Here is a 19,626-nt window from a genome sequence, read left to right as displayed (position 1 = left end):
AGGCATAGAGATGTGACTTGGCCCACTTCAGCTGCGCCCTAAGGGTTCTGTAGCCAAAGGGCCAGCCTTGAGGGCTGCCCAGAAGGGAGGGAGCTGGGGCCAGTCTTTGTTCTGATGCTCCTGCTTTGGGGCCTGAGCACTGACAGTTCCCAGAGCTGAATTGCCTCAAAGTGATCTGTCACCAAAGAGTGTTACGCTCTGCCAATGCTTTTGACAGCAAGGACACAGGGACCTGTCTTCTGTCTTCACCACTTCTGCAGACCCTGCCAGGCCAGGCTGGCTCAGGCCCAGCTGAGTACCTGTTAATAAGAGCTTTGCTACCCCACCCCCTTCAAGTGCTGCCCCCTTGCAGTGCGCCCCGCCTCAAGCCTACCTCTGCTGAACTGGGGTTTGACCAGGGGGCCCCAGGGACCTCCTACTTGTCAAAATCCGATGGCACTTCCTCAGGTCTCCACGTACCACCTGCTGCAGCACTGGATACCTTTCCTTCCGGAAGTGCTCTCCTTGTTGCTCCTGGGAAGCTGCCCCCTCTCAGTTGATCTGCCATTTCTCTGATCTTCTTAGGGCCTTGTCTTCCTGCCTCCGATGTTCACCAGGATTCTCACCACCTTCTGGTCTTGAATTACACATATAGGTTCATTTGCTCCTTTGCTCATTCATTCAATCATGTGTGCCTCACCAGATACCTGGGCCCCGAACCGGTGTTAGAGCATCAGCAAAGAACAAGATTTTCCCATCCCTCATGGGCCGTGCAGTGTTGGGGCTTACAGCACTCAGCCATGATACACATAACAGACCCAGCTGAGAGGGAGATGACTAGGGTTATAAGAGCACGTGGGTGGGTGTGGTGGCATATTGACCCGACACAGGACTGAGGCCTCCCTGAGAAAGCCCAGACCTGGAGAGGGGACGGCAGGTGGCTGCGTGAGCAGGGAAGGGAGCCCCCAGGCTCGGGGAACAGCACGGACATGTGGTTGTGAGGCAGGATGTTGCATGTGGAGTCGTTGAGTAAGAGGAAGAGAGGAACATGACCATGGGAGGAATTGGAAGAGAGGAGCATGATCATGACCATGGAAGGCCCTGGAGACCAGGCAGCACCCAAGGCATGCAGGCCCTTGGGGGCGTTGGTCAGAGTTTGGATTTTTATCCTAAACCACTGGGGCACCACTGGAAGTTTTAAAGCAGGAGAGAGACCTGCACAGATTGCCTTATTAGGGGGAGCCCTTGAGAGAGCTAGCGCAGGTCCCTGACTCTGACCCGATCTAAGGGTGTAATTTTTGGCTCTGCCACAGCGTGGTGTCCTGACACTATGCCTCAGTAGAGGCTTCCAGGCTTGGTGTTGGTCAGTCCTGGGAAATGTGCACTTTCCAGCATTCTCTCTGCTCTTTGCATCTTTTCATTTACCTGGCCAACCCTTGCTGAGCTTCTGCACTGCCGAGGGGAGGTGAGTTAGATCCCACCCCGCCCTTGGAAATCCAGATTTGTGGGGGCTGAGGCCCAGAGTGCACTGTCTCCAGGAGCCAGGAGGGCATTTCCTACTCTACGTCAAGTGCTGGGCTAAGGGGGCACTGGGACATTCCAGCCAAGGGAGTCACGTGTGCAAAGGCCACCCAGAGCCGCTGTGCTTAGGGACTAGTGAGCAGTGTGGCTAAAGCGGTGGGGAATGTGGGGCCGAGGTGGGGAGTGGCCCGAGATGCTGGGTCTCAATCCTCTGGGTGCCAGGGAGCCATGGACAGGCTTTGAGCTAAGGAGTGATTTGCATAATGCAATTTGAGAACAGGTGGGAGGCGGAGGGGAGAGAAGTGGGAGGATCAACTGGTTGGAGAGAATGAGTGTCACTGGGTGAAGCCTGGTCCCTCCCACCCACCTGCACATGCGCGCGCGCGCGCGCGCACACACACACACACACACACACACACACACACACACAGTAAAATACTCTTCCCCTTTCTGTCCCCTGCCCTTATTGGGTTATGTCCCCGTTGGTCAGCACTCCTGAGCCACCAACACCATTTCAATGCAGTACCAAGTGCGGTTACCTCCTGGGCACCAGAGGCAATGGTCTGAGCCTGAAACGTCACTCTGGCCCTGACTTGCCTGTCACATCCCTTAATCCCTTAGCCTCAGTTTACTCACCTGTGAAAATGGGGGTGATAGAGGGTTGCTGAGGATCACCAATGGGAAAATAAAGTCCTAAGCATGGGCCTGGTGTAGACAGCTCAATTATGTTTATTTCCCTGTCGGTTGGTAACAGCCCCATTGTGTTCCAACCTTCCCCTTGGGGAGTCCTCTGTGGCCTCAAATCTGTAATCATCCCACCAGCCTCTATCTTTGGGCTGAAGAATCTGGGGCCCAGAGAGAGACAGTGACTCATCTAAGGTCACCCAGCCCTTCAGTGGCAGGGCTCGGACCTGTTAATTTCTCCCACTTGCAATTCTCACTTTTCAAACACTGATAATTAAAAAAAAAAAAAAAATTCCCAAGTTGATGGGGGGAGGGGTAACAATGGAATGAGCATTTTGGGGCTAGAAGCTCTCCTGGACATTTCCAGGGAGTATCCTGGCTAGACAGGCCCTGAGAAAATCATGCAACCACCGTCGTTACATTTGGGGAAATTGAGGCCCAGAGAGAGGTATTGGCTTGCTCAGGGTCCCCAGAGAGTACGAAGCAGAGAAAGGCTCACAAGGCCCGTCTCCAGTCATCAGCAGGAGTTGGGTGGGCTCTGCTCCCCAGCCTACTGCTTCATGTTTAAGAAAGTGAATTAGAGCATGAACAATAGTTTCCTGAGGAAGTTTTGGTTTATAATGTGCCAATGTGTCAAGGACCATTTCTGGAACCATGTGTGCCCATGTGATGCCTTCGGAGTTGGGCCTGGCAAAGCTATTTCAGACTAAGCCACAGGGTCCTATTTATAGGCCTGTGTGATTAGGTTGATGTGGGAAGGAGAGGCTCGCCTGCTCTCTGCCCAGCCCAGCTATGGCTGAGGAAGAGGCCCTGGGAGGAGATTCTGACCCATGGGTGAGTAGGGATCTGCGGTGGTCCCTGAAGCCTGCTCAGAGGAGGGCCTCCAGGGGGAGTCCAACTCTCCCAGGTCAGCTGCCAGCCAGGCCCTCTGCAGAGCAGAAACCAGCTCTGATCCTGTTCTCCCTACTGCCTGGGACCAGGCCAGCACTCCTGGCAGTCAGACCCCTTCCCCAGCCATGCCTCTCCAGTGTTTGCATTGCTCTATGTGGGTCACACCTCTGAGCCTTTGCCTTTGCTGCTCCCTCCTCCTGACTTGACCGGTTCCCAGTTCCCCAGAGAAAAACCTCTCTTCGTTCTTCAGGCTCTGCCTCAGATCTTCCTCCTCTATGGCTCTTTAGGCCCTGGGTGCTCCCTGCCTTGTGCTCCCGCTGAGTGATGACCCTGAGTTCATGTGTGCTCCCTTACGGGCCTGGGAGGAAAGGCGGAAGGGGAGGGGCATCTGTAGTTGAGCACCGACTGTGGCCATCCACCATATGTCTGATGAGCTACGACCTGCATGCCAATGCATGCAGTAGGTATGTTTTAAAGGTATATAGGCACGAGAGGAAGACCTCAGACGTACATAGGCCTAGATTCAGACCCTGCTCTGCACTTCCTAACTGTGCTACCTTGGGTGAACGCCTCTGAACCTTAGTTTCCCTGCCTATAAAATGGGCATGATGCTAGCCATGGGTTTGGGGGAAGCATTATCAACAAGAAAAAGCTTATAAGTACTTATCATGTTGAGTGGTCCGTAACAAGCCTCTTTGTGCAATAGTAGGTGTTATTTACAGATGGGGAAACTGAGGCTCAGAGCAGGGAAATGCCGTCTCTAGGGCCCCACGCAAGTCAGTGGCCAATAGGAGAGACCAGGTCTTGGGGTCCTGCCCTCCACCTCCAGCCTATATTCTTCTCCCCTCCCTCTCTTAGCCTCCTGGGCCTATTCTGTTCCCCAGATCAGGGGAGGCTTTGTTTGGGGATTGTTTTTCCTGAGAAGTTTCCTCTGTGGTGCCACGGGATGACTCAGAGCCCTGAGTCACCAGGAGGCTGAGGGCCAGGGAGGAGGAGGGAAATGAGAGAAAGGACAAGAAAGGGGGCCCCCAATTCCAGCCCGGGCTTTCCCATTGCTTGATCCACTAGGTCTGATAAGTCCCCAGTCCTGCCTGGCCTCTGTTTCCCCAAGTGTGAAAGGAGTTGCTGAGCTTTGATGAGGGCTCCCAGTCCAGGCTGAGCCTCAGAATCCCAGGTGCCTGGGCCGTACCCTGACCTATAGATTCAGAGGCTGGGCGTGGGGCCTGGGAACCCAGGTTTTCTGGAGCTCCCTGGGTGATTGTGCTGCACACCTGGGCTGCAGAGGTGTTTGGGAACCTCACAGTGCAAGGCTCTTCCTGGCTGGGCCTCGGAGTGGTTGGTTGCTAAGCCTCTGCTTGACCATCGCTCCTAACTCACGGGGAGTCACTTTTCTCGCTGCATGCTTGGGCAGAATGGTGCATGGGAAGGGCATGGGCTTTAAAAACAAAACAAAACAAACAAACAAACAAAAAACAGTTTTTTGGAAGTCTAATGTACATAAGTTGTCAAAGTAAATTTATACATAATTTACATACACATAATTCACCTATTTTCATTAATTCAATGATTTTTAGTAAATTTACAGAATCATGCCACCATTACCACAATCCAGTTTGAGAATATTTCCATCACCCCGAATCCTCCCTAAATGATGCCTTTGCCTGCTTGCTGGCAGTCTCCACGCCCACCCCTCCCTGGTCCACCACTAATCTACTTTCTGTCTCTTCAAGTGCCCAGACCTGTGTGCCCCTCCCAGCTTCACTCCTTCTGACTGTGTGACTGCATGCACATTATTGCCCCTCTCTGAGCCTTGGATTTCTCCTCCATAGCAGAGGGGAAAATCATATCCTTCTTGTAGCTTATTGTTTGAATTTCACTAATGTGGTGGAAGGTCTGATGCCTAGTGGGAGCCAGGGATGTGGGATACTGGCAGGAAGTATAGGAGGTAGTACAGATACCTGGGTGTGCTTGTAACAGTGTTAGCAAACATTGTATTGACTCTGTGCCATGTACTGGGCTAAGCATTTTAAATGCGTGATCTCCTTTAATGCCCATAACAACTCTTATGCGGTGAGTGTTAATATCATTTCTATTTCATAGCCAAAGATACTGAGGCACCAAGAGTGGAGGTAACTTCTCTCCAGTTGCATAGGTAACAGTTGGAAGGGCTGGGAATCTGTCCTCCATCCTTACACTACAGACTGGAATCACAGCAGGGAGTGAGGGACCCTGTTCGTCTAGCAGAGTTTGTGGCACACACTTTCAAGGGGCAGGACCTGGTATTTCAAAAGATGGTATGTACAAGAGAGTGCATCAAACACAGATGTACATGGGGCGTGATGTATGGTCTAAGTGATGTGGGCCCCAGTGCGTGCACCACGCATCAGGGTACACATGCAGGACAAGGCATGAGGAACACGGGCCTGGTATGGGGCATAGAGAACATGGTGTATATGATGCTGGGACATGGGAGCCAGGATACAGGGCTTCAGATACAGCAATGGGACAGGCTCCCTGGCCACAGAAGGACCCTTTCCATATCAGTGTGCCAATTTTCTCCTCTCACAAAGGCCTGTCTGTTTTTTTTTTTTTGGTTTTTTTTTTGCCTCCTCCTCCCTGTCTCTTTTGATGCCAAAGAGTGGGAGTGTCCTGGGCGAGTGGGGCCCAGGGTACCCCCTACCACCCTACGAGCTCAGACGGGGGTCAGGGCTTGGGGCCAAGACCATGGCTCAGAAAGAGCCTGCCAGGCCCCCAGATCCCTTCTCTGGGAGGGAGCTGTGAGCGCCAACGTTGGCTGGGCCAGAGCCGAGTAATTTTCCTCTAAGCCTTCCTCTCTCCTGCTCCCTTCCCTGGCTGCCGCTGCTGGCTGCAAGCACGTCTGCATTCCGGGGGGCTTAGGGGAGAGAGCACGCACAGCTGCTGGGGTTGAGAAGCAGATAGCCGCCAGCTGCTGCAGGAGGAATGGAGGGGGGTGCGGGGTGCCTGGAGGAGTCAGCGGCTCCAGGCTAGCATTTCCTGAGCCCTCTGGCACCTGGTGCGCATGGCCTTATCTTGTCTGGTCTGCACGTGAGCCCCAATAGCCTGATGAGGAGACTGAGGCTCAGAAAGGCAGGAGCTTGCCCAAGGTCACACAGAGGCAGAGGCAAAGCTGAGGCTAGACCCCCAGCTCTTCTGGAGGCAGAAGAGTGACATAAGGAGGCAAAGTTAGGTGGCCCAGAGAGTGTTTTTGGGGGTGTCAGGGGGTGACGAGGCTGAAAGAGCAAGGAGGGCCTTGAATGCCACATTGGGGGTCCTGACTTTCAGTCTGCACTGGGGGCTGTGGAAGGGTCTTGAGTAAGCGATGATACAATCTCTATGGATCATGGGAGAGTTGAAGGCAGTGGGAAAGCTGCTGCAGTGGTTGCAGGGGAAAGATGGAGACCCTGAACCAGGACAGTCCTGGGATGTGGGGGGGGGGAGGGGGGGGATGGGAAGTGAGTGTGAAGCAGGAAGGGAGTGGGGGGCCTTGAGACTTCCACTCTGGCCTCAGCCCTTCTGTAAAATGTCCTGGTGGAATGACTCTGGTTAGGCTCAGTGTCACAGGGGGTTCCAGAAGCCCCCAGAGGGCCGGACACCTGCAGGAGGATGCTGGTCACAGGGCAGGTGCCTGGGCAGAGGTGAAGCTGGGAACACCCCCAGGGAGAGAAGATGGTCCCCGTTTCAGAGCCCGACCTTGGGCCAGGCCATGGGTTTTGTGGTGTGCTGGATCTGGTTTCATTCTTCCAGCTGGTTGTGATTATTTTCTGAGCTGGGAAAGGAACAAAAGCATTCCACTATTCTACCTCTGTTTATGTTTAAGAGGGAAAAGAACTTTTTAAAAAAAAAACTATTAAAATTAAAAGGATTAGTAACAATAAAAAATATCTTTGAATGTCTGGTAGTTCTATTGTGGGTAAAAGTTTGAGATACATTGCAAAGACTCTCTAATCATGCCATAGGCTTTGGAGTTTTTCCCTAAGTGACTTTTACTAGTATGGAGTATTGGCAAGCCTATGAGATCACCTGGCCACTTTATACCCAAGGACGCAGGCTCAGAGAGGTTGAGTCACTTTCTCAGGGTCACTGGGTACTGAGTGATAGGACTGGGATCAGATGGTGACTCCGGAGCCCTCGTTCTTTGTGGTGGGGGCAGACCAGAGAAGAGAGCAGGGTGTCATGAGGAGAAACTCGTGAGGGGCTGGAAGGCAGGGCGAGCTCTTTAGGTGCTGGCTGGAGGCGCTCTCCTGAGATGCCTCCCCATCTCTGGCACCAGCAACCGTTCTGGGTCTCTGGGCCTTGGCTGGGCCCCCCAGCCCTCACCTGTTCTGCATGCAAGATAGAGGTCAAGAGACCTCAGAGGTCAAGAGATAGAGGTCAAGGGTAGATATGGGCACCAGTGAGCTGTATGTGTATAGGGTCTAGATATATGCTGGGAGTTTGTCTTTGGATATTATGGCTATTGAGTACCTGCTGCATGCCAAGCACAGTGCCAGGGGCTCCTTCAATCCTCCAAGACACCTACAGGGTAGGAATCATCACCCCATTTTCTAGAGGAGGAAATTAAAGCATTGCAGAAAGGCCCCTTGCCCAAGTCCCCTTGCAGTAGGGATTTAGGCTGTGTTCAAACTCACACTGGACATTACCTTGTGTTCCCTTTGATAGAAGGTTGTGCATCCTTCACCGTTTGGTCATTCTTGGTATCCTGAGCTCGTGGAGGCTTGGCCCCTGCTCATGGACCCTGTCATCTCTCCTCTGTCCCACACCTGCCCCCTTTGTGTTTCTCCAGAGTTCTGCCTGCAGGTTGCAGACTGATACCCAGGTGGATGGACTCGAGCTTCTTGCCAGAGCCCAGCACAGGGGTGTTGGCCATAGTTGGCTGTGCAAGGCTCAGGGACCAAGAAGGGCTTCATTTAGGGTCCCCGGCAGGAGGGACATGTCACTGTCTTCTGATGTCCTGTTGTCATTGTTCCCACCATGACGACTGTTGGCCTAGGGAGCTTCTAACATGCCTGGTAGATCCTGAAGGATAAACTTGATCCCCAGACAGGCAGGAGGGACCTTGGCCAAATGCACAAACATTATTTGCCTTTCCTGTTTCTTTCAGAATCCTAGAGCCCCAGGGCCCAAAGGTCCTTAGAGTTGAGCTGGTTCGCTCGTCACCTGAGTCCTCTTGGCTGGTCACCACTGGGCAGCTCATTACCTCTCCAGAAGAGGGAGAAAGAAAGTGGCATTTTTGAACATTTATTTTATGCCAGCCATAGTCCTAGGATCTTCCACATTTATGGTCTCATTCAGTCCCCTCCACTTGCCTTTAAGAAAGATAGTTTTCCCCAGTTTTATGCATAAGGAACTTCAGTCTCAGAGATACTTACTGAACCCCCAGCAAACAATAACCAAAGCTTGCTTTATAGTTGCATACTCTGTGCCAAACACTTTGCTAAGCCCCACGTGTGTTTTACCTTACTGAATTCTCACAGCAACCCTAGGAAGAAGATATTATAATCCCCATTTTACAGATGAGGAGACTGAGGCCCAGAGAGCAGAAGCGACTCACTGAAAGCCACACAGCTCGGCAGTGCTAGGTCAGGGCTTTACACCCAGATTTTCCTGGCAGGAGCTCTTGCCACAATCATGCCCGTTGTTTTTCTCCTTCTTGGAAAGCCTTTCCTCTGTGGAGCAGAGAGCTGCCTCCCATGGCTTCTGCTCATTCTGGCTCTGGTTTGGGCATCAGAGGCCCTGCCTCCCCGGGTGTTTGCAGCTGGAGACCGTGTCCCCATCTTCTACTGGTCCCGCGGCTACAATGCCTGTAGTTGGGCCTCTTTGTCCTGCTGCTGACTTGTGTTTGTGCCCTGCGTCCCCTGTTGCTGGGTTGTGGGGTGCTGGAGGGGCTAGGACACGGCTTTTGTCACTGTTTACAGCCCCAGCTACTGACCTGCCAAGCCTCCGAGGACCAGCTCCTCCCAACCAGAGAAGGGGAGACAGACTACAAAGTGGACCCTGGCAGGAAGGGTGCTGGGCTCGCAGCCATGGCCAAATCTGGCTGCTTCCAGGGCATGGGGTCAGGAAGTGGTGGGGCCAGGCCCCCTCTCAATGCCCTGTCCTGGCTCTCAGCGCTAGGTGGGGTTGCCTCTGGAAACTGGGAAAGGGCCAGTGGCTTCAGTCCCTGGGATAGTTGGCCTCTTGGATGTGGCGTCAGCCAAGCTCTACTGGCCATCTCCCCAACAGCTGTCCACACCCAGGGTAGACGGGGCCAAGGCAGAGGTCCAGCTGGCTTTTCCAGGGGACCCTGTCCTGTCACGGGCTCAGGCCTCAGCTCTGATCTGGGAGCCCGAGACCTGGGTTCTAAGGGTACCCTGCCAGGTACTTGCTGTGTGACTCCGAGAAATGACACTCTTGTTCTTGGTGTCATCGTCTACAAAGAGGGTGGACTAATGAACATTGCGGCTAACGAATCCTCCTCTGGGTAACTCCCACCAACAGTCCAGAGCTCCCAACTCTCCTTTGACTGGGCCTCACTATCCCTGCTTACAGCTGGCTGACCCGAGGCTCGGAGGGAGGGTAACTTGCTCCGGGTCACACAGCTCCCACCTCAAGTCAAGGATCTCACTGTGGAATCTGTAACCTTTCTCTTGCCCTGCCACGTTCCTCTCGTGGGGTGTGTACGTGCTGAGCAAAGGCCTCTGTGCAAAGAAACGAGGCAGTTTCAGGAAGAAGGATGCTGACTTTTGCAGAGCTCCTCCTGTGTGTTGGGCCTTTGGCCCTCCTCCCTTCTCTGTGAGATAGGTATCATTCTCCCATTCTAGAGATAAGGAGACTGAGGCCCTGATCCCAGGAGTGGAGTTTCCCAGGTTCTGAAACACGTGTGTTTTCCATTCCACAGCCTCCCCACACCGCACTGAGGCCCTGTCCAGTTTCGCTGGGTTTCGTAACTGGCTTCTCTGTTTACCGACTATGTTAGCACAATCCAGGGCAAGAGGGGCGGGTGTTCCCAGGAGGACCCAGAGAACAGCAGTGAGCCAGAAAGCAAACAAGCTCCGAGAGAGAGGGCTTCCCATGAGTGGCCGGCTGCCTGAGAAATGAACAGCAGTGTTCGGGGTGAAGAGAAAAGAACAGGGTGGTGTCTTCCAGGCCCAGCCAAGGGCCTTTTGTACGTAGTGGCCGGGGGCGGAAGGTGAGGCCGCCTCCTCCAGTCTCTGGTAGCTGCCCTGGGACACCCAGAGAGACATGAAGACAAGCCTAAGGTCACAGAGGGAGAGGGAGCAAGGGGCAGAGCTGGTTGAGGGGGTCAAACTGCAGGGGAGGGACATGGGCCCCTACCTGTGGCAGACACTGAAAAGCTGCCTAGCATGTGCAAGGCAGTGGGCAGGAGCCAGGAGCAGCCAGGATCGAGGTTCAAGGGGATGTCTGAGTTCCAGAGGAGGACAGGGACTAAGGCATAAGCTCCCAGGGCAGGTGGTGGCAGAGCCAGCCTGGCCCCCCGACTCAAAGAAACCGTGCCTGGCCTGAGCGCCCATGAGTGGCCCAGAGTCCAGGTGCCTCGGTCTCTCTTCTGCTCAGTGGCCACAGCCTGAGGGTCTTCCTAGGACATGCCTTTGTACTCACACAGGTATGTGGAGGTCCAGAGGGCCTTCCTGTGATCTCCTGCCCTAGCCTGGGAGGTTTGTGTGTGGAGGGGCGGGGCGGGGTGTTGGCTGTCTCAGAGACTCCTGGCTGCCAGCCTTGGCCTGGGCTTGACTGGTTTAGGGACTGCAGCCCTTTATCTGGAAACATCACTGTTGCTCCCTGCCCAGGCTGGATGGTGGCGGGAGGTCCTGCTTGATCTCCCCAGACAGTGCTTGGGGACTAGAAGTGGCCAGGCTTGTGTTTGAATCTAAGCAATGCCTCTTTCCAGCTGAGTGGCCCTGAGCCAGTGACTGAAGCTCCCTGAGTCTGGGTCCCCATCTGTAACATGGGGACTTGAATGCCTGTTTCCCCTGGTCACTGTGAGGAGACTCGGTATTGGACCCCCCCCCCATTTTCCTCTCTTTCTTCTCCCAGAGATGTCTGGGCCTGGAGGTGAGGTGGCATGCTGCCATTGGTGATGGTAGTGTCTCCTTCTACAGGTCAGGGCCCTGGACTGTCTGAATCAGAGGGTTCTATAGAGGTGACCCACTCCAGTGCCCCTGTTTTACAGATGGGAACCCTGAGACTCACAGATACATAGGTCCTAGATATGGTTGCATAGCCAGTTTCTGGGAATGCATCTTAGAGTCAGAGCATGCTGCTCCAATACATGGGGCATATGGAGACTTGAGGCTCAGACGAGGACAGGGACTTGTCCAAAGACAGCCAAAAAGTCAGTGGCAGAGGCAGGCCTAGCACTTAAGCCTCTTCCTTTTTACCTAGGGGTCTTTCTTTTGCACCCAAATCCCCCTGCTGTCTTGAACTCACACATCCTACCCCAGGCAGGGAGCAGCATAAGGCTACGTTGCCCCATCGCAGCCCACACACATGTCACTGCCCTGTAGCAAGAATTTCCAGGCTGTGGGCTCCCCCAGCAGCAGGGGGCGGGGGTGGGTAAGGAGCCGGGGTCTCTTCACCAGGTCTCCAGGGCTGAGGACCCAGGCTTCAGAGCTATGTGATGGGCAAAGCTGCAGGGCCTTTGTAATCAGTAACCTGGGGGCCGGGAACCCTGGGCTGGTGGTCAGTGACCCCTGGGGCCAAGGCCAAAGCCGCAGCAGTCTTCTGTGAATTACCAACCGGCCAGGTCAGGGCCACACTGCTCCAGAAGGGACTGCTCAGCTAGGCTAGCTGCCAACTCACTTTCACTCTGGGGGCTGGGATGATGAGGAAATTTCTTCTTCCTTCTTTGTTTGTATTTTCCGAACTGTCTAATGAGCAGGCATCATCTGAAGTATATTTTAATGGTATTATTTCTTTTTAAAAGGAAAAAAAAAACAAAAACCAACGACAATGGATGGATGCATGCTTGTAAATAGTTTCAAACCCTACAGCTCATTTAATTTCCAGGCAACTATGTTGAGGTGTAAGTTATCGACCATAACGATTCGCCCACTGTATGCGTTCAGTACTCTGATTTTTGGTAGATTTTTCGGGAGTGTAATCATCACCATTTTCCACTGTTAGAATGTTTTCATTACCCTTGGGTGTCCTTGCAGGCTGATGATGGTGATCTGGGCGCTCACTCCAGCCTTGGGCTGCCACAACTCTCCCCCTTTGTCCCTTTCAAGCAAACTGCCTGGACGGTTTGGCGTTTACCCTCCTTGACTTTTTTTAAGGATGTGTGCAGAAATGGAACCCTTATAAAAAAGAGGAGAGGAGCCATACTATAGTCTTTGTACAATTTGCCTTTTGCACTTAGAGGTTTCTCTTTACTTCCTGTGTCCCTACTATGTGCCAGGCACAATCAGATCTAGCTCATTCTTTCTTCACAGCTGCAAAGTAGTCCATTGTATGGTGGCTCCGTAATTTATTGAATCAGGACATTTGGGTCCTTTCCAGTTTTCTTCAAACAATGCTTCAGTGAACATCCTTGCACATGTATTTTGGTGTTTCTCTGTAAGAAGTACTGAAGGAAGCAGAACTTTTGTTGCCTTATGTCTTTCTAGAATTCGGGGAGCTAAATTGCTATCCAGAGAGGTGAAACCGGTTTATGCTTACAGCAAGAGCATATGGGAACTCTGGGGTTTTTATAATCCTCCAAATCCCCAGCGAGAGGGAAGAGCTCTGAATGCAGACTCTGCAGGCCCAGGCCTCAGGCACCTCCCTGGGACTCCCCACAGACCCCAGGATAAAGTTCAGACTCCAGCGGGGCACATGGGCCCCTGTGACTCCTGCCACCATCTCATCTCTTCTTGCTCCCTGTGTTTTAGGCTGGACCCCTCCTTATCCCCTGGATGTGGCCTGTGTTTGCTTGCCCTTTGCCCATGCTGTCCCCCCTCTCTTAGAATGTCTTTTTTGCTCAATCTCCCTCTTCCTTGTCCTTTGAGGCCTAGGTCACAAGTCCTTTCTATCACGAAGCCTTCTTGTAATCCCTACAGTCTGAATCGCCTTCTCTCTGTGTTCCCTTAGCTCTTTATCTGACCCACAGACCGCCTTAAGTGGGGGGAAGTTGTGGGTGGTGCAAGGCAAACTTCAGCCTGATTTGATAGAAGCTGGGCTCCAGGGGAGCTGGGTTAGGTGACCATAGCTTGGGGGGAATGGGGACAGGAACCCATTTACCTAGTCGCAGGCCAGGCCGTTTTCATACATACAGACTGATTTAATCTTCAGCACTACTATACCCATTTAGTAGATGAGGAGACTGAGGCATAAAGTACTTTACACACAGTGGAGGCGGGTGTCAAACCAGATCTCCAGCTCCCAGTTCACTTCCTCTCATTGCACTAGGCTGTTTGTTGGGAGAGAGGATGGGAAGAGAACTTGGAAACAGAGAAGTGGGTCCCGCAGAGTGGTGGGAGGGATGAGGGAGGAGTTGGTGGAGGTGGAAAGCAGGCCTCCTTGACTCGGAATATTATTTGTTCTGACACAATGACTGGGTGCCTCTAGTGGGACAGTGGGGAGGGTGGGAAGGGAGCCTTAGAATAGGGAAGAGACTTAAATCCTTGTCTTCCCCAGGGGGAGCCGATAGATAAGATCTGGAACTGAAACAAAACAAAACAAAACAAAACAAAACAAAAAAAACCCAACCCTCCTCTGGAAAAAAGAAAAAATAAACCCACAGAACCACCACCACCAACTACAAGAACCAACAAGGGCTTGTTATTTGAGATATGAGGGCAAGCCCAGAAGCATCAACTAAAGGAGGCAGATAGAATAGGTTGCTCCTGGGGAAAACTGAGTGGGGTTGAGAGGGAACAACTTTGTACAAATAGGTGACTTTAAGTTGTGATAAAAATAAACTTTTTAAAAATAAAACCTGTTGGGGCTCCTGGATGGCTCAATCGGTTAAGCGTCTGACTTCAGCTCAAGTCTTGATCTTAGGGTCCTGACTGCGTTGGGTCCAGGCTCAGTGGGGAGTCTGCTTGTCCCTCTGCCCCCCATTCATGCACGCTCCCTCCCTCTCTCTTTCTTTCTCAAATAAATAAATAAATAAGGTCTTAAAAAAATAAAAACAAACTTTTTAAAAAGAAGGAAAGAAGGGTGGTCTCAAGTAAAGTAGAACCTACAATCTCAGTTGAGAGGTCGGCCTGTCCCTCTGGAGTCTTGCTTGCTCACTGGAGCAATGAAGGCAAGCCCCCTCCTTGCCAGCCCCTAGCTGGGGGCAGCTGCATGCTGCCTAGGTGGGCCTTCCACCCAGACTGCCTGAGTTCAGATCTTGGCTGCACCATTTCCTAGTTGTGTGCAAGTTGCTTGACCATTCTGCACTCAGTTTTCCCCTTTGTAAAATGGGGCTGTCCATAGTACCTACTCTGTAAAGGATGTTAGGAGATGCCAGCCTTTATATGATGTGTGGAAAGCCTTCAAAAACTTTTTTATGTTTTTGCTGGAGACGTTAGGTGCAGAGAGGGGAGGGGGCTCGCTGGGGCACACCAGGAGACTAAGCTGGGCTTTCTGCATTTCGTACCTGCACGCACCCCTTTAGTGTGCATTGCGTTGACGCCTGACGCCTGTCAGGCCCTTTGCTTGGTCTCGCCCCCAGAGCCGGGGTGAAGGAACAGCCACGCCCAGTCGGGTCTGTCCGGGCTGGATCCCCGACGTCTCCAACCTCCAGGCCTGATCCCCGCCCCTCCCGGGCCCGCGCCCTCCCTGAGGGGCGGTCCCCGGCTTGAGTGGGAAGGGCCGGCCCCCGGCTTGAGTGGGAAGGGCCGGCAGCTATATAGGCTCGGTGACCCGGAGATCGAGGCTGCGGACTGGGGTCTTCTGCCGCCGGCCCTGCCATGGCTCTGCACCACTCTGCGCCCGCGCTGCTCAGCGCGCTGGTCCTGGCGCTGTGCGCATTGTCGCCGCCGGCTCTCGCGGCCACCGCTTCGCGGGGGGCGGCCCAGGGGCGGGTGTCCCAGGCGCGGGTGAGTGCCCCGGGGGGCCCGGGGGCTTCCGGAGTAACTCTCTATTGTAAGTTCTTGCAGATACAGCGCTAGGAAAAGGGGAGTAATTCAGGTCTAGAATGGAAAAACTGTTTTGTTGCTTTGTAAGTATCTCTTGCTGCTTCCGGGGCTCCCGTGGATTGAGGGTGGGAGCCTCAGGGCGCCTGGCTGTTTCCCTCCCTAGAGGCTAACCTCACCTTGGCCGGATTTCTTGTTCCCTAGCCTCTGCCTTTTGATTTCTTACCCATCTCCGCCTCCTGATTTCTCCTTTTCCCTCTGCCTGATTTCTCTCCCCTCTTCTGATTTTTTTTTTTTTTTTTGTCTTGAACACATTTAATCTCTGATGTTTCAGGAGACACTTTAGGATCTTGAAGGGCCTGAGGGTTGAGGCTTTGACAGTGACTGCTGATCCTGAGGATGCCGCGTGAGGGAGGCGGCACGCAACAGGGAATGAGAAGCCAGGGCCCTGCTCTGTTACTGGACGGCAGAGTGACCACGGATAAGTCGCTTCCCTTCCCCAACAGTGTGGGACATGAGGGTCTCGCTCTAAGATTCCTCCCAGCTCTGATATTCTGTGAATAACTAGCAGAGAATGTACTGAGCTGCCTTCCCAAGGAAACGGACAAAACTACATGCAGTAGCCAGTAGCCGAGACAAAGGCCTCAAATAGTTCTTCGATATTTCCAAAGCCTCAGGGCTTAGACTCCCAGCTCGTGCGTTGGCCCAGCCCTGGGGTCAGTCATGTGCGGGCTGAGGTAGGCAGCAGATTAGGAATAGCAGAGTCAGGGACCACTGCACAGTTAGCGATGATAAATTTGTCAGGCCCACGGGCCGGGATCCTCCTCAGCAGGAGCGTGCTGGGTGGTCACTTACCCTGCCTCCTCAGGTCACCCGGAGCTCTCCCGCTCCCAGTCAGCTGAGAGTTTTAGTTACAGGGATGTGTGCTGTCCTTGGACCCCTCTTCTGATTTTTTTTCTTTCATTTCAGATTCTTCTTTCTTATCTGATTTCTCTTTTCCCTTTCTGGTATTTCCCTCCTCTTTCTTGTATGATCTCACCTCTGTCTGCTTACCTTCATTACTATTATTTATTCTCCCTTCCCTGATATGTCTGCCCTGTCTGGTTTCTCCTTCTCTCTCCTGTTTTCCTTTTGTATTTCTCCACCGCTCTGCCTGGTTCTCCCCACCTGGTTTCCCTTAGATCCGTCCTCCGGCCCGAGGTGACCCGTGCCTGCTGATTTCTGCCCTCCGGCTCCAGGCTAACCATCCTGCTCTGCTCCATCTCTAGACCCTGTGCATGTCTGATGGCCTTTTCCCCATCCTTGACCACCTCATCTCCAACAGGCTCCTACAGACCCTGGCTGCGTCCTCTCCACCTTTTCCAAGAAATGGAACTGGGGGTGGGATGTTGGGGCGGGGGGCAGGAGGGAGGAGGCAGACAGCTCAGGAGGCCACTTGGGCTCAGCCATCTAGGTCCTTCTTGGGAGTGTGGTGGGGATATGGATGGGACATGGGAAATCTTCCAAAGAGCAAAAGCAAACAGGCTGTGTGACCTTGGGCCAGTCTCCTCCCCTGTTTGGGCCTCGATTTCCCTATCTGCAGAATGGGGTTGGATAATGAGCTCTCTGAGGACCCTTCTAGTTCTAAGAGTCGCTGAGGATGCTGGAAGGGAACACGCTGAACCCCTGGAGGCCCCAGATTTACCTTTGCCATGTGAGGGGTTCTCCCTATAGTTCCAGAGCTTCTGCTCTTGGAGCTTGCAGGCAATGCCTGCTATGCCACTTCCTAGCTGGGGGTCCTTGGCAGAATCACTTCCACCTCCCCATGCGTCAGCCGCCCCATCCAATTGGCACTAAGAAGGAGAGGGAGAAGGAAGGTAGAGCCTTCTGTCCCTCCATCATGAGTGAGCTGAGTAGGCAAGACAGACTCTGGTCATGGACAGGGTTTGGAGCCTAAACTCTGCCCTGTTTGCTCGCTCCCAGAGATAGGGGTAGACTCGCCTCAGGGGTGGGGAGAGTCAGAGGCTCAAGTGAGATGCTCTTGGGGCTGGAAACCACCCTCCCTCGTGTCCTGGGGTCTCTTCTCACCAAGGCTCCTGCCTCTGCTCAGGCTCCTCCTGTCTCTTCCAGCCTAGCAGCATGGTGGTGGAACACCCCGAGTTCCTCAAGGCAGGGAAGGAGCCTGGCCTGCAGATCTGGCGCGTGGAGAAGTTTGACCTGGTGCCTGTGCCCCCCAACCTCTATGGAGACTTCTTCACAGGCGACGCCTATGTCATCCTGAAGACGGTGCAGTTGAGGAATGGGAACCTGCAGTATGACCTCCACTACTGGCTCGGTGAGGCCGCCCCCTCCCCTGTAAAGTGTGGCCCCTGGAGGCATGGTCCCCAGGAAGCACCCACGGGAACTAAGGGACTGTTGAGCGTCAGATATGTGCCAGCCCCTTGGCTAATGGTGTCCTGGGACTTTAGAGCCAGCCTGTCCCAGTTCAGACCCTGGCTCTGCCCTTTGGCAAGCCACCCAGTGCCTCTGTAAAGGGGACATGCTGATGACACCACACGACCTCACGGGAGTGTTTGAGGGTTTGAGAGGTTACCATGGTGCTCAGAGCTGGGCTGACGTGGGGCCCCTGGACCCCCTCCACACTTCCCTGGCTCACTTCCTGCCACACCCCAGTTTGCCCTTCGGAGTCAGGAGCCTGGAGTCCCTGCTCTGCTGGGTGACTCCGTAAATCCTGCCCGCTCTCTGCACCTCCCTTTCCTAATCTGTGAGTTGAGCCACTGCCCCTAGGCCCCACTTCATGTCTAGAGGTCTGAGAGTGAGTGCGGGGGGAACGAGTGAGAGGTGAGTATGGACGTGTCAGAGCTGAGAAGACTCTTAGAGACCATGGAGTCCAGCCCCTACTGCCCCATTATACAGATGGATCAACTGAGGCCCACAGAAGGCAGGGGCTTGCCCAGCTTCTACAGCCAGGCCAGCGCAGCCCTGGGGGCTCTGGACTCCTCTTCCATGGGAGGCTGGGACCGCTTTCGGGAAGCCAGGCTCATGCTGTTCCGACGCCCCCTAGGCAATGAGTGCAGCCAGGATGAGAGCGGGGCGGCTGCCATCTTCACGGTGCAGCTGGATGACTACCTGAATGGCCGGGCCGTGCAGCACCGTGAGGTCCAGGGCTTCGAGTCGGCCACCTTCCTGGGCTACTTCAAGTCTGGCCTCAAGTACAAGGTAGGTCCCAGGTGTCAGGGACAGAGGCACCAATGGCAGAGCCTCGCTCAGGTCCACCCATCTCTCAGCCTTGTGGGGTGATGTGGCAGATGGGTCAGAGCTCGGCTTTTGGAGCTGGCTAGCCCTGGGTTTGAATCCTGGGCCTTCCTAGCTGTGTGACCTTGGACAAATCACACTGCCTCTCTGAGCTTCTGGTTTCTTTTTTTTAAAGATTTTATTTATTTATTTGACAGAGGGAGAGACAGCGAGAGCAGGAACACAAGCAGGGGAGTGGGAGAGGGAGAAGCAGGCTTCCCGTGGAGCAGGGAGCCTGATGCAGGGCTCGATCCCAGGACCTTGGGATCATGACCCGAGCCGAAGGCAGATGCTTAACCGACTGAGCCACCCAGGCGCCCCTGAGCCTAAGATAAGATTTCTTATCTTAAAATGGAGAGAAGAAAATTCATCACTTCACAGGGTTGTCTTCCTAGCCCCAGCAGCGAGGGGTGGGAACCCAGCCTATCACTTCCCCAATAGTCCTGTTCCTACACCCACAGGTGCTTAGGCCCTGCCAACAGAAGGCCCCATGTTAAGTATTTGAAAGGGTACCCTTGACCACATTCCTCCTTATGTTCATCAGAATCCACCTTGAACGTGAACTCTGAGGAGTCTGAGCCAACACAGAGCTCTTCCCCTGCAACCCTCAGCCAGGTGGGGCTGAGCAAAGCCAAGCTGGGAGCTCTGAGCGGCTCTGCCCTACTATGCGTGACAAGCCAGCCACTTGGTGTCTCTGAGAGCCTCCCTTTGCTCTCTAGTTACATGAGAGCCTGTTGTACCCTCCGTTCAGGCCTGGAGAGAGGGTGTGATGAAGGGTAGCTGGGAAATGCCTTGCCCAGGGCTTGGCACCCTGGAAGGGCTCAGGGAAAGCTGGAGGTTTACAAAGCTGCAGTTCTCTTTGGTCAGGATAGGGAGGGGAGCACAAGCTTTGACAGCCAGATGGGCCTTCGCGTCAGAGTCCAAAAATCTTATTTGAAGGTGGGGAGGGAAACGGAGGCACAGAGAGGTTAAGCAACTGGCACAGGGTCACACAGCAAGTCGGTCCCAGAGCCAGGACTGGAACCAGGGTCAGCAAGTCGGTCCCAGAGCCAGGACTGGAACCAGGGTCAGCAAGTCGGTCCCAGAGCCAGGACTGGAACCAGGATCAGCAAGTCGGTCCCAGAGCCAGGACTGGAACCAGGGTCTCCTGACTCCCAGCATTCTTTCCACTACACCAACATGCCTCTCACGAGCGGGGTTCTCATATAGGGGTGAA

At 53.8% G+C, this 19,626-nt stretch overlaps 1 protein-coding gene across 5 annotated transcripts in view; it reads left to right on the top strand.

Moving 5' to 3' along the window:
* GSN (gelsolin) overlaps positions 1–19,626 on the top strand; it is a 54,472-nt gene that overhangs the window by 12,531 nt on the left and 22,315 nt on the right. For 3 of the 5 annotated variants that reach the window (XM_025887974.1, XM_025887976.2, XM_073905815.1), the window contains 2 exons: positions 17,247–17,451; positions 18,181–18,335. In XM_025887974.1, coding sequence (XP_025743759.1) covers positions 17,256–17,451; positions 18,181–18,335 — 351 coding nt within the window. In that variant the 5' untranslated portion in view covers positions 17,247–17,255. Of the gene's footprint in view, positions 1–3,000; positions 3,019–14,914; positions 15,102–17,246; positions 17,452–18,180; positions 18,336–19,626 lie in introns of those variants that run through there. The other 2 variants (XM_025887973.2, XM_073905814.1) reach the window with 2 other exon arrangements.

This window comes from Callorhinus ursinus, unplaced genomic scaffold, assembly GCF_003265705.2.
Source record: "Callorhinus ursinus isolate GAN/ISIS: 27379988/994484 unplaced genomic scaffold, GSC_fseal_2.0 scaffold24, whole genome shotgun sequence".
NCBI classification, from domain to species: Eukaryota; Metazoa; Chordata; class Mammalia; order Carnivora; family Otariidae; genus Callorhinus; species Callorhinus ursinus.
The sequence above is the reverse complement of the archived record's forward strand: the minus strand, read 5'-3'. Positions and strand labels throughout refer to the sequence as shown.